Source organism: Saccostrea echinata, unplaced genomic scaffold (genome assembly GCF_033153115.1).
Source record: "Saccostrea echinata isolate AGI-Se365-2 ecotype Australia unplaced genomic scaffold, CSIRO_AGI_Sech_v1 ptg000023l, whole genome shotgun sequence".
Taxonomy (NCBI): Eukaryota; Metazoa; Mollusca; class Bivalvia; order Ostreida; family Ostreidae; genus Saccostrea; species Saccostrea echinata.
The window spans coordinates 5509945-5523153 of record NW_026889772.1 but is presented as its reverse complement, the minus strand read 5'-3'; the positions used below and the strand labels follow the sequence as shown (position 1 = coordinate 5523153).

The following is a 13209-nucleotide window of genomic DNA, read 5'->3' as shown; positions in this document are numbered from 1 at the left end:
TCTAGTTAAGTATGTATATAATTATGATTTAGCAATTAATAACTGTTAATTTTTATTTACTTTTAAAAATATTTCATAAGGATATATTCATATTAAAATAATTTTTATCTTTTGATAAGAATACTCAGTTTAGTATACGTGTACAAATCTGTATAAGCTAAAAAAAATTTCAGATCCATACAATAACGCTCTACATATCAATGTATTCTGTAAGCATCGAAAGATATAAAATAATTTGACAACCGCTACATACCCCAAACAAGGTAAAAAAAAAAGTATATAAAGGGACTACTAGCGAAATGTCAAGCAATTTCTAGGATTGGCGGTGCTTACTTTCTCGGGCTCTCTGGTATATTATACGGTCGGGCTCGAGATTGTATGTACAGAAAGAATTCATGGTACAACTTATTCACTTCCCTAAACCGGAAATGGAGATCCAGAAAGGTTGATTGAAAGAGGTTTAGATTAGAAAGCTAGTAATCCCGTTATACTAATCTAATTTAACTTCTTCGCACCATAATAAATTTTAGCATGACTTCATCTGACAGCTTTCGACCTTTTGTAAAAAGTTTGTACTTCTGTGTATCCTCATTGTTAAGTTTTGTATTTGTACACGTCTTTCAGTTTCATTTTTATTTAAATCAATTGTGATGCTGTGTAAGTTGATATATGCAATGTTCCAGTGAAGAAGTATAGTCAGTGTTTGAAGTATGAATCCTTTTATATTCAAGAAATGTTTTTTTTAAATTATTTTGATGCCAATCATTGGCAAAGAAAAGGGGAAAAAATGTACCAAGGACCTGCAAGTTACTTAATTCTTAGTGTTCATCCTTAGTTTACACTAAAACTAAAGACACAAGAGAATGCTTCCCACACTGTATGATTTATATGCAAGGTTGAAAATTGACTCACCATTTACAAGTGATTTTTAAAAAATGCGAGTGAAGTAATTTTACACTCAATAATCCTAGCAAGTGGTGATTTGTAAACCACGATTTTCTGATAACCTGTTTTTTCTCAGTTATGTGTTATTTGTAATTTTAAAATTACACAGAATCTCACAAATGCTTTGTGTGTCAACAGCCTTTTAAAAAAAAAATTATTCTTCCTTTTTTTTTTACATTCAGTCAAAAATCTGTATCAAATAAATGCTTTGAATGTAACACATGATTATGATTACAAATTATTTCAGAGATGTTGTTATTTGACAACAACAGTTTGTAAGAGCTCTCTTTAGTCCTAACGGATAGGCCCAATTGAAATTTCTCACATGGCCCAGAAATTGATCAAAATAAAGCACAGAAAATGGCATTAATTCATTCATTTAACGTTAACTGTAGATTATATCTACAGACCAAACTTATCCTGTGATGAAAAAAGCTGATTTTGATCCCTGAACACGATGATGCATTTTAGGAGTTGTTATTCAAAAGAGTGTGCTTAGCATAAATTTAAAATCTAAACTGGAAAAATACTCATTAACACAATTTCATGAACTTATATGCAAGTGGATAAATAAAATGTAGGCATGTCAGTAAGAGGTGTTGCATCCAATTGATTTTTTATTTTAATTCTTCAAAAGGTCCATTTATTAAAAAAAAAAAGAAAATGGAGACATTCAGATTAGCATCATTTCATAATTTATCTTGCTAAGCTAGTTTATTTTAAAACAATCTTTTATTATCACTAATTTGTTATTTGTAATGGGGTGGATCAGAGGAGGGAAGGGTTTGGATGGTGGTGTAGCAGCAGTATTTCTGTTAGGTGAACATTAATACACACCAGAGCACCTTTCTACATTTCTTAATTTATATCCCATTGGGTTGTCAAAAATTGTCATCATCTAAGATTAATTTGGTTGACTGTTTGACATTATTCCTCAGATATATCTTCAAGAGGAGGAAGTGCAATGAATCAAGTTTTTTGTGTTTTGTCTGCCATTTTCAGTGTTCTAATACTTGAGGCAGCATCTGAATCTCAGAACTTTGCCAACAAAAAGTTTTGATCAGTATGCCATTCATCGCAAATTTTATCCTTTTTTGTGTTGGCCAACACAGTTTGTTACTAGAGCAACACTTTGTGCCCATAGCTGCAAATAATATTAAAATTATATTGATATATCTAAAGTATGTCAGACAGATTACTATTGGGATTGAAAGAATAAGGATTAATTCATATGAAAGCTGTCTCAGTGTAGCAACATCAATAAATTTTCCTTATCTTATCCTGTATTGATTACCAACAACTTACATGTATTCTTTTTTGGTGCAGAATGAAGACTTTTACATATACTGTGTGTGTTTTCCTACTACATGTATTTCTTGTAAACATATAATATGTGTCAGAAATTTTCATTCTTTCTGACATTTTATAACTGATTTGCTCCTCTTTTATCTGCTTTGACTTATGATTAATTTATGATTACAAGCATAAATAATGTTTTTATTTGTAAAGAACCCTCAGGAGTGTCACGGCAGCTTAGTAAGGATGAGGTGGGGCAGCAAGCACGAGTTCTTCTCAATCAGTTTATACAGGACCGCCTGGCAAGTGAGAGGGAGGAGGAGCAAGTTTTACACATGGAGGATCTGCAGGACCCCGGCACACCAACAGGTCAGTCATGATTCTATATCCCATAACACTGACAGGTCCCCTTTATACCAACAGGTTCTCTTATTGTTTTCTATAACTCTCTTATTATACATTCAGGACCCCATCACATCAACAGTTCAGTCAATATTTCCACAATTCTCCCATTGTACCAACAGGACCCAATAACAACAATAAGTCAGTCAATGTTAACACCGAGGTACACCCATTCAGTTAATGTTTTTAATGATTCTCCCATGTAGCCTTGATTTCTACAATCCATTATATAAAATTAGGCCTGTAAGAAGTTTTTAAACCATAAAATGCAGAAAAAGGTAGCATTTAATGCATTGTACATGCTGTTGGTACTTTTTAGCAAAAAACTGGAGTGATGTTTGTCTATTGTTGTTGGTATAAAATTTTCACAATTTAATCTTTCTCTCCAAAACCACTAGGTCAATTTCAACCAAACTTGTCACAAAGCATCCATGGATTAAGGGGATTCAAGCTGTTCACAGAAGAATCACACCCTCTTTCAAGGGGAGATAATTAAGAATTGGTGTGTATTTAATGGCAGCTTTTTAAAATCTTCTTCTCAAGAACCACTGGGCCAGAAAAGATGAAAGTTATGTGAAAGCATCATTATATAATTTGTTCAAGTCATGATCCCCTAGGTTAGGGTGGGGCCACAACAGGGGAACAAAGTTATACATAGGGATATGTAGTAAATTTCTGTAAAAATCTTCTTTTCATGACTAGCAACAGAAGCATCCTCAGGTAGTGTATTCTAGTTTGTTCAAATTATGACCTTGGGTTAAGGTGGAGCAAAAACAGGGAATTAAAGTTGTACATAGGAAGGTGTAGGAAATATCTTTGAAAATTTTCTTCTCAAGGAATGCAGAGCCATGATGAGTCATATTTATTCAGAAGCATTGTCAGGTTCTGTAGACTCAAGTTTCTTCAAACATGACCCCTCGGGTATGCAGTCAAAGTTTTACATGGGGATATGTAGAAAAAATCTTTAAAAATCCTCTCAAGAACAGCTAAGCTTTAATTAGTCATATTAATATGGAAGTAAATTTGTTCCAATCATCAACCATTGGGGGTAGGGTGGGGCTATTTATATTTTTAAACTTTTCAGTTTTGAACTGATTTCTGCTTTCTGTAACCAAAGTGCTCATGTGAGCGATGTGGCCCATAGGCCTCTTGTTTCATGCACACAATGTTACATTGATAGACAAAGTCCCTTTTGAAAAGCTTAGAGTTTCCATGAAAATATTTTCAGAGCTCTCCAAACTCTCTCAAATAAATGAAAGGTACTTAATTCTTCTTTTATGTGGAGAGGGGTCCCTCCCAACAGCTAAGAAAACCATCATCTCCTGCCACCCTCTCTTGATGATGGAGTAGGTTATTGTAACTTCTCTGGGCACCAAGTTACAAAGTCATTTTATTTTTTTGAGCTGGTATGTACAAACTGTGTAGGAATCAAAATGTTGAAGTGCTCTGTGAATTTCCATACTTTTGGTTGAGGCCTCAATATTACCATGGTTTAAAACATGTTTAGGTTTATTTTATTTGGATGAAATGGCTAAAGTGCATATATCAATAAAGATATCAAAAGTAACCTGGCAAGTGCTTTACATTGATTCAGTGTTATAATTGCACAGGGGAAAGATTTGCCATATGATATTCTATGTTCATAAAAGATTTGCTGCCTAAATAGAGATAAACTACGAAGTATTTCTAATTGGTTGGGTTTTGAAGGCATTTACAATAACTTGAGGTGTTATATGCCTTATTTTTAAAAACATGAAGGGCCAATAACTCTACCAATCCTTTATATACAATGGTTCTGTACGTATGTCTCTCTCTATGATTGAAGAATTTATGTACCATGTTTTGATTAAAGAAAAAAAAAATGCTACCAACCTTTACTTAAATGAGTTAAATGATGTACTGTGGTTTGAATCCATTGTGATGAAAAAATTAAACAATTATGTATTTATGAGATTTTGTTTTATCATTATTAGGCCCTCCCTTAGAATATGTTCGAGAAATTGGTCGAGCTCTACGTTGTATAGGAGATGAGCTGGACAGAAATGAACAAATTCAGAAGTATGTAAATCCATATAGAGCTGAGGCTCAGTAATTCAGATGCTTGTTTTCTTGAGTAAATTTATAATTAGCAATTTTGAATGTAAATTCTGTTCCCCATAAAGTAAGGTATCCATACTATTGACATCTGGATTACTAAGGCTCAACTGTATAATTGTCTTTCCACTGCGTGGCATATATTTCTAAGTTAATACATGTATGCTGAAACTCAATTTCTTATAAAAAAAAAACAGTTTGAAACAACAAGTTCTAAATACTTTTATTTGATACATGTTTATGATCCAGCAAATAGTTTGTCATTACTTATTGAATGAAAAGTTATTGTGATATAGATTTGTCAAGTTACACATGTATTTCCATGTGAATTGGTTCCTTTCAGTCTGTGTGACCAAGTAAATCCAAGTGCAAACCATGAAACTTTCTTAAATGTGGCCAATAGTTTTTTTGCGGATGGTGTGTACAACTGGGGTCGAGTTGGATGTCTGTTTTACTTTGCCTATAAAATGGCTGTCAAGGTAATCACAGGTGTATTCACTAAAAACTTCATTTACGTATTATCATACAGCATGTGTAATCACTGTCAACTGTAAATATTTACATCATATCATACAGCATGTGTAATCACTGACAACTGTATATATATACATCATATCATACAGCATGTACAATCACTGACAACTGTAAATATTTATGTCATATCATACAGCATGTACAAGTGTATAGTCACTGAAAACTGTAAATATTTACATCATATACACCATACAATTTCCATGTGATTTTTGATTAACTCACTGAAATGCATTGAAAAATTTACACTATATAAAGACTTTGCAAGTGATTTTTTCTTATGGAGGTGTAAACCAAGATTTTTCAAATCCAGTAAAGTGAAAAAAATTGAGAGAGAAAAAAAATCCAGAACTGAAATCCACATCTATATCTGTTGCCAATACATGATTTAAATGAATACAAAGAAAATGAAATAGGTGCATGAAGATAACAAACAGTGATCGATCTCAAAAAACCTACAAACAATACAAATCTGTGAACAGGACGTAAAACAGGGACCTCTGGAAATTCCAGAGGTGGGATCAGGTGCCTAGGAGGAGTAAGTATCCCCTGTAGACCAGTCATATCTGCCTTGAGCCCTTTGTATTGATCAGGTAGAAGAAATAGCCATAGTTAAAACAAAGGCCTAACAATTGGAATGAAATATGTCAGTCAAAATATGACCCAGTGATATTTGTAGGTTGACGTATTTGCTACCAAGGTCATTAAAATGACCATAGAATTACAAAATGCTGATTTTAAAGGAGGGTGTGGAATATTACTACATAAATAAGGAAAGATAACAAGGGAAAATTGAAAAGCTTGTTTGTCATGCAGTTTAGCTGTTAGTTGGCCCTATCAACTATAGTTGGTAAAATATCCAAAAATGTAACAGACATGCCAGTCTTTGTGGGATCTTTTATTTTGAGTTCACTGGGATGTATTTAGAATATACTGAGTCTACATATGAATGGAAGTAACCACTGTGGATCACTATATTTTTTAGATAGTTATTTGGTATTGATAAGGGAGGAAAAAAATTCATGAATTTCAGTTATTGTTGTATTTAATCTTTAATACATGTAATACAAATCAATACAAGAATGAAATTTTTGCAAGAAGAGTCTCATGTAATTACACAAAAATAAAATTCTTGCAAATAAAAAGTGATTTATTGTATTTTGAATTGATAAAACATTGTCGATTCATCTGATTGTCAACTTGAAGGTCACAGCAAGTGTCTTCTTCTCATGTAGAAGTTTTTGAATAAATTCTGCCTCATAGGAATATAAAAAGCAGCTGATAAAGAAGCACAATTAGTGCCCATCAGATGATCTGGAAAACTTGTGTCTTGTGCATGATAAGGGAGATAACTGCAAAACATTTTAGGCTTAGAATTGTTTAGTTTTATCCCTTTGATTGTATTTCACACAGAGGAGAAGAAGCACCTTGTGTAGAGAACCAAATTAATTCATTGATTTAAAATAAATTCTGATTGTCTCCTATTTAACTCGCAGCAATTTTTTTTCCTTGAATCTGTCACATATCTTCACCTTTTAAGAGAATATCCATCTTTGTTATAGAGCCTTGCATCATGTTATTGGCACATTAAGCCGATTAGAAGTTTTCTTTCATTTAAATGATGAAGACTCAAGTAGAATTTTTCTATCAAATGAATTAATAAATAATTTTTTTTCAGGCTCTAAGCAAAATAAATCTGATCAGGTCCATAGTGAATTGGGTGGTAAATTTTATCACAGACTACGTGGCTGGTTGGATCATAGAAAGGGGAGGCTGGGTAGGTAAACAATGGATACTTTGTTATAATTATATACTTGATATACCATATAAAATATATAAGTATACTGTGTATAATTTCACGATGAAGATGTTATATCAACATTAAGTATTTTGTCTTTAATTTCTTCCAATAGGATGCTATTGTGGAATACTTTGGGACTCCTCAGAATCAGTTTTATGGAATAGCTTTCCTAGGAGTGGGTGTGTGTGCTGGTCTGTACCTCTGGAAGCAGTTTAAATAAACAGGAAAAACATTAGAAGGTGGAACTTTATAATAATTTTTTTTGTTCATGTACATGTATTCAGTGTAACTGTAACTTTTTTCTTGTAAAATCTGGATGTAAACAATGATAAAATCATGAAAATGATCAGTTTTAACGAAATTCAATCAAGTTAGACCCACAAATTAATTGAACTACATGTATCCTTTACAATTTTTGTACATCAGTCTTGGTTTAAACATTTATTATTTTCTTCAGAACATGCAAAACATTGAAAAAAATTTCATGTTTTTTACAAAGGTACATGGTACAATTTTGTTCACTTAAGGATAGGCTTTTACAATAAAATTTTCATTTGAAATTTTGATGTAGCACAGATTGCACAGTACGCATATTTGAGTTGTTCTTTTTCAAAAACTCTTTGCTACGAAAGAACTCACTGAGAGATTTCTGCTTGCCAGGTCCACTAATGTGGTACTTTCTATTTAGTATATTAGGAAGTGAATATTGTCAATTTAATTGACTTAGTAATTTGGTTGTTTGTGTCTTAGCTAAATGGCTTTCACTTTTAAGATCATGTTTCACCAACTGCTGAGGACTACTCTAAGAAATGTCTGAAAGACATGAAGAGAAATATGCAGAATCCCTCATTAATCTGCCATATTAAGTACAATATTGTGAGTTTTTTTTTTTATTTATAAGTGCTTTGATACTGTTTTAATGCCATGGCTTCATCTGCCAAGTGTTTCATGTAGGACATTATGCCAAGTGTTTCAAGTAGGACATTGATCAGTTCATTTTCTTGTCGATTGTAAAGTTTTGGGTTTATAGATTTGGTGTATGAATGTACATTTTATTATTAGATGCAAATAATGCTTTTTTAAAATTCTCTAGATTCTATAAATCTCAGACTTTTTTTCTCTTCAAATTTTCTGGAGAGAATTGAGATAATGTGATCATCTTTCGCAATTTCAATGTTCAGGAAGAACCATTGTATACTTGTTATCAAGGGTTTTTGTACAACCTTGCTAATTACATGATGTTACAGAAATTTATTTTGTGAAGATAAATTAAAATTTTTGTGAATGCTTTAAAAATTTAAAAGTTACCATAGAAGCATATGAAACATCAAATATGTAAATGTTCCTATAAAAAGCAGGAATAATTTGTGCAATGTAGTTCACTGAATTGTAGCATTAATATTACTTTAACAAATTACTTTGTAAATATGACTGTAATGTCTTTAATGCTCAAATTAAAAATAAGTACAGATATTATCTTTTAAGATGTACTTGTCTACTCAGTCAAGCTGCAGGAACAATTAAATGCAGGGTGCAAGGGCATTGTGTTGTCAGATGTGATACAATTTCATAGTCATACAGTCTTACTATCAACACTTCTTATGTGAAATTGTATGAGAGTATATCATCAGTGATTTTTGTTTAAGGAAGTGTGCACTAGTTTATTGTGTACCAACTATATACATGTAATTATGAATGATTGAGGTGTGTGCATGTTTTAATTACATGTAAATTACAAATGTATGTGTAATAAAATATTTATGTACTGAGACTTTTCTCACTGAGAGTGATAACGTACATCAGACACATTCCTACGAAACATTCTCCAGTTCTGCTGGAAGGTGTTCAAGTCTAGTAAAATAACCCCCGTGAACATCAACAACAGAATTAACATGGCGACTGCCCCAATGGCTTGACTTCCGGGAGCTTCTTTTGTACTATGTGTACTGGCTTTCTTCCTCTTCACTTTTAGACTCTCCAGTATTTCTTCAAATTGTCGTTTGTCATACGAATCTGCATGGCTTCTGTTGTTTCTTGATTCTGCACTGCGTTGTCCGTCAGATACGGAAGCTGTTGTCATGGTATCTGACGCAGATACTGCCAGGCTATGCTCACTTGACCATCTCTCGATGACGATGGTAGAGGATCCCGACATCGATTGATTTGTCAAGTGGCTTGAATTCTCATCAACTATATAGAAATTGTAAAATATAACGGGGTTTTTGATCTATCTATCTATCTATCTAATATAGATACAAGTAAATGTAAATGTGTGCTTGTGAATTGGAAACACATACATTAATCTAATTGTATATAAATAACGGAAGTTTAGAAATCAATGGTTATTTATGATGTCAGAAAGAAGGGTACCGCAAAGCAGAGCATGAACATTCCCCACAAATGGATTTCATTCGAACTCTGTTTCTTAGATAAGAAACGGCGCTTTATTTCCGATACCTTTCTCAAATGTTTGACCTCTTCAATGTCTCTGTTTTCCTGCTATTTAAAATCTCTTTAACAACATGTAATATACGACACTATGGTCTAATAGCAATAAATAAACTGTGTCTAATTTACAAGCAAACTTTCGTCACTTCCTTTTCTCTTGACCTCTGATCTTTTTGGTCCTAACATTGCTTCTGTCTATAGTTACAAGTTAAACATATCTGGAACAAAACTGTAAGCTCAAGTGGTCCTCTTTATATTTTGTTTACAATAAGGTTAACACTCATTACTGTCCTTAACATTTTCTGGCCACCAAGCGTCTCTATATAGTAAGTGTAGGACCGATTTACTCTTTGAATTGTGTGAACACCTGTCACACTATCACTTTCTTTGACCTTGACCTGAAGGTTTTGATTCTGGAAATAGTTTCTCTCTAGCTATCTAGCATCACTGTAGCGCAAATGTAAATCGGAAATTCAAAATGATACTCTTTGAATTGGGTACCAACGTCGGGAAGGGATGCTTTTGGACGCAAGGAAACTTGTTCACAGCAGTGATGTAGAAGATAAATGACTGTGTAGAGAAGTACTTGTAAAACCTGTATGTATTGCAATAAACTGTTGATCATTGATGGCTTTTGGTATCGGATTACAATGTACTTCTATCTTTATATTCGTGAGATTTGTGTTATGAATGATATATCTCCCAACCTTCACGTTTGCAGATGAAGTACAAATTGTTGTCGCACGTTCCCTCGTACCAGTCACTACTGATGTAAATACACGTGTCTAGAACAGAATAGGATTTTAAAAAGTATCACAATTTCAGAACATAGAACTAATGTATGTTAGAACGGCGTAAATAGATCCTAGACTTGATACAATACATATCTGGAAAATATAGTATAAAACATGCAAACGATAATTTTATCTCCCCTTCAAACTAAATTAAGGTCGATTTTGCTTAGAGATAATGATGGCATATATATTAATAATTTAAGTTGCAACTCATACCCTCAGGCTTGTTAAAGCCCAAAAACGGAAGGACGGAGTAAATCACGTGAATAGGGAGATTTAAAGAGCCGAATGGTTCTTAATAATTTTTCCAATCAAATTCTTAGAAAGTAGCTTGTTAAGGGCATTCATACTTAAGTTTCTAGCAGAATGGTAACCCCCAGGGCTTGGTAAAAAGTCTACAGGCGACCCATCTACCCATCTCTTTTCCTTTAAGAATCTCCTCATACCAATCCACACTGGCATGCCCACAGACTCCATCCTGCAAGACAGAATAATGTAGCATACTTGATTGTGATAGAATTCGGCTGAGCCGAACCAAGCCGGGTAAACCCCGGTACGCTCTTAGAATAAAGCGAAAAGGCTCATGTAAAGTAATAGAAATATTGTATTTCTATCGTAAAACATTATCTAGCATAGAAAAGGACTACACTTCTTGCAAATATGTTCATTTCACATGCGTACCTCGATCAAAAGCTTCAGTCACGTCTTAAAACATATAACTTTCAACACTACTATCCCCAAGGACGCCATGTTGAAGCCGTCCGAGCCTATCAAATTTTTCCGGCTCAATCAGCTCACCCGGCTCAGAATCAAGTGTGTCGCCGGTCATCGCCGGTTTACCCGGGCGCGCCGGATGGTCAGAATCAAGTATGCTAACGGTCATTATATTCAAAATTGAGGAATAGCAGCTGCATCCTTTTACCAGTTTTGTTTGTAATAACGACCTGCTCGAACTAATTGTGGAAGAAAGTTTACATAGGTTAAACAACTCAACCTAGATGTCTTGGAAAAAATGCAACATTATGGTTTTAAAATCACGCTTTTAAAAGATCGCTGATCTCCTTTTAAACAAATATATGTATTTTGTTTATTAACACCTTACTTAATTACCATTAATAAAAAAGCCCCCGCAACCAATTAAAGAGTTACATTTTCTTAATATCAGCTCTCTTTTAAATTTCTTTACTTAAAAAGTTGAAACGTTTCAAAAATTATCGGGATGAAGACAAGAGCAGCGAGAGACGGGGGATTACGGTGACTACCTGATATTTTCCACAAACTTCTTTTCCTCCTCACTGTGGATACTAGCCACGGATGAGTTGTTTTCCTTGCATCTGATCATTGCGTCATGAAAGCTTATTCCCCCATATTTCGTGAAAAGAGAGTAACAGTAGATCTCTCGACACACCCATTGACCGTCTGATTTGGACAAAACTGAAGAAATCAAATCAATACTTTACCGGATGCTATCATTTAGCTATATTATCTCAAGATTCTTTAGCTCACCAATTTAAAAAATACCGGTATGTAGCTCACTAATCTCAAATACATCTGTAGATCACTACACCTCAAAATATTAAAGGTCTGTAGCTCATTACTCCCAAATAGTTCTGAAGCTTACTAATTCCAAAACATGTATATTTTAGTAGTTTTTAATACATGTTTCAACCACTAGAGGGACAATATCGTGTGTAAGTACATTTATAAAATTATAAATTATTTCAAAAAATACTATTTTAATCCTTACAAACAAAGATACATAGTGGGTTCCAGTAAATGTTCTACCAAGCCTCTTTCTTTACTCCTCACTAAGATATTAACAGTAGTGAAGGAGAAACTTCAAGAGTACTGTGCAACAATATATTCGAGAAGTGGTGTAAATCAGATGTGGATACTTAAAAATACCAAGGAACTTTTGGAAAATTTGAAATCACAAGAATCCACCAAAATCAACAGCTTAAAAACTTACGACTTTTCAACTTTATACACAACCATTCCCCACGATAAATTAATGTCCAGGCTTTTTGATATCTTTGACAGCTGCTTTTTCAATAAAAATGGAACTCATAAATTTACTTACCTTGTCACTGGTCATTTGCAAAATTATTTTGTTAAAAAACATTCTGACTGTGCACAAAAGTACTCTGAAGTTGACATTAAAAAGATGCTTGAGTTTCTGATTGACAATGTCTATGTGGTTTTTGGAGACCAGGCCCCAAGACCATAAACTAAAGAACAGACTTAAGTTAAAATTTCAAACCAATATAACTTTTGAAATAATTTTGAAAATGAAACAAAATTTTCATCATATATTTGAATTTGAATTTTATATAAAATTGCAATTTTTTAAGCAAAAACATTAAATAAAAATCAAAATTTTGACTTAAGTCTATAATTAGTTTATGGTCTTGGGGCCAGGTCTTCCAATAATCTATTGGAATTCCCATGGGTACCAATTGCGCCCCGTTATTAGCAGACCTTTTTTTGTATTCATATGAAGCAGAATTTGTCCAAAATCTTATACGTAAAAAGAAGAAAACACTTGCTGTGGCGTTCAACTCGACATTTAGATATATCGACGACGTATTGTCAATTAACAATGGTTATTTCCATTCTTATGTCGATACGATATATCCCGGTGAGCTTTAGATAAAAGATACCACAGAGTCTGACACATCTGTTTCATATTTGGATATTTTACTTGAAAAATCTAACAATCTAACAACCAAGCTTTATGATAAACTTGATGACTTTAACTTTTCAATCGTCAACTTACCTTACTTATGCGGCAATATACCTTTACCACCTGCATACGGGGTATATATCTCTCAGTTGATTCGATACGCAAGAGCATGCTCTTCGTATGTACAATTTCTAAAACGAGGTATATTATTGACA

At 33.3% G+C, this 13209-nt stretch overlaps 2 protein-coding genes across 3 annotated transcripts; one reads left to right on the top strand and one right to left on the bottom strand.

The window, feature by feature from the left end:
- Positions 1–398: 398 nt before the first annotated feature.
- Positions 399–8840, top strand: LOC133191103 (apoptosis regulator BAX-like). 2 transcript variants are annotated; one of them, XM_061326795.1, is made up of 6 exons: positions 399–444; positions 2455–2610; positions 4617–4701; positions 5081–5216; positions 6947–7045; positions 7182–8840. In XM_061326795.1, exons 1-6 carry the CDS (start codon positions 429–431, stop codon positions 7287–7289), a joined length of 600 nt encoding a protein of 199 aa, XP_061182779.1. In that variant the 5' UTR covers positions 399–428; the 3' UTR covers positions 7290–8840. The 2 variants fall into 2 exon arrangements, with proteins under 2 accessions (XP_061182779.1, XP_061182778.1); XM_061326794.1 differs by having other exon boundaries at positions 420–568.
- A 6-nt stretch (positions 8841–8846) lies between these two features.
- LOC133191624 (uncharacterized) lies at positions 8847–10773 on the bottom strand. The gene is made up of 3 exons (XM_061327371.1): positions 10662–10773; positions 10225–10302; positions 8847–9259 (listed from the first exon to the last, which is right to left on the bottom strand). Exons 1-3 carry the CDS (start codon positions 10771–10773, stop codon positions 8847–8849), a joined length of 603 nt encoding a protein of 200 aa, XP_061183355.1.
- Positions 10774–13209: the final 2436 nt, after the last annotated feature.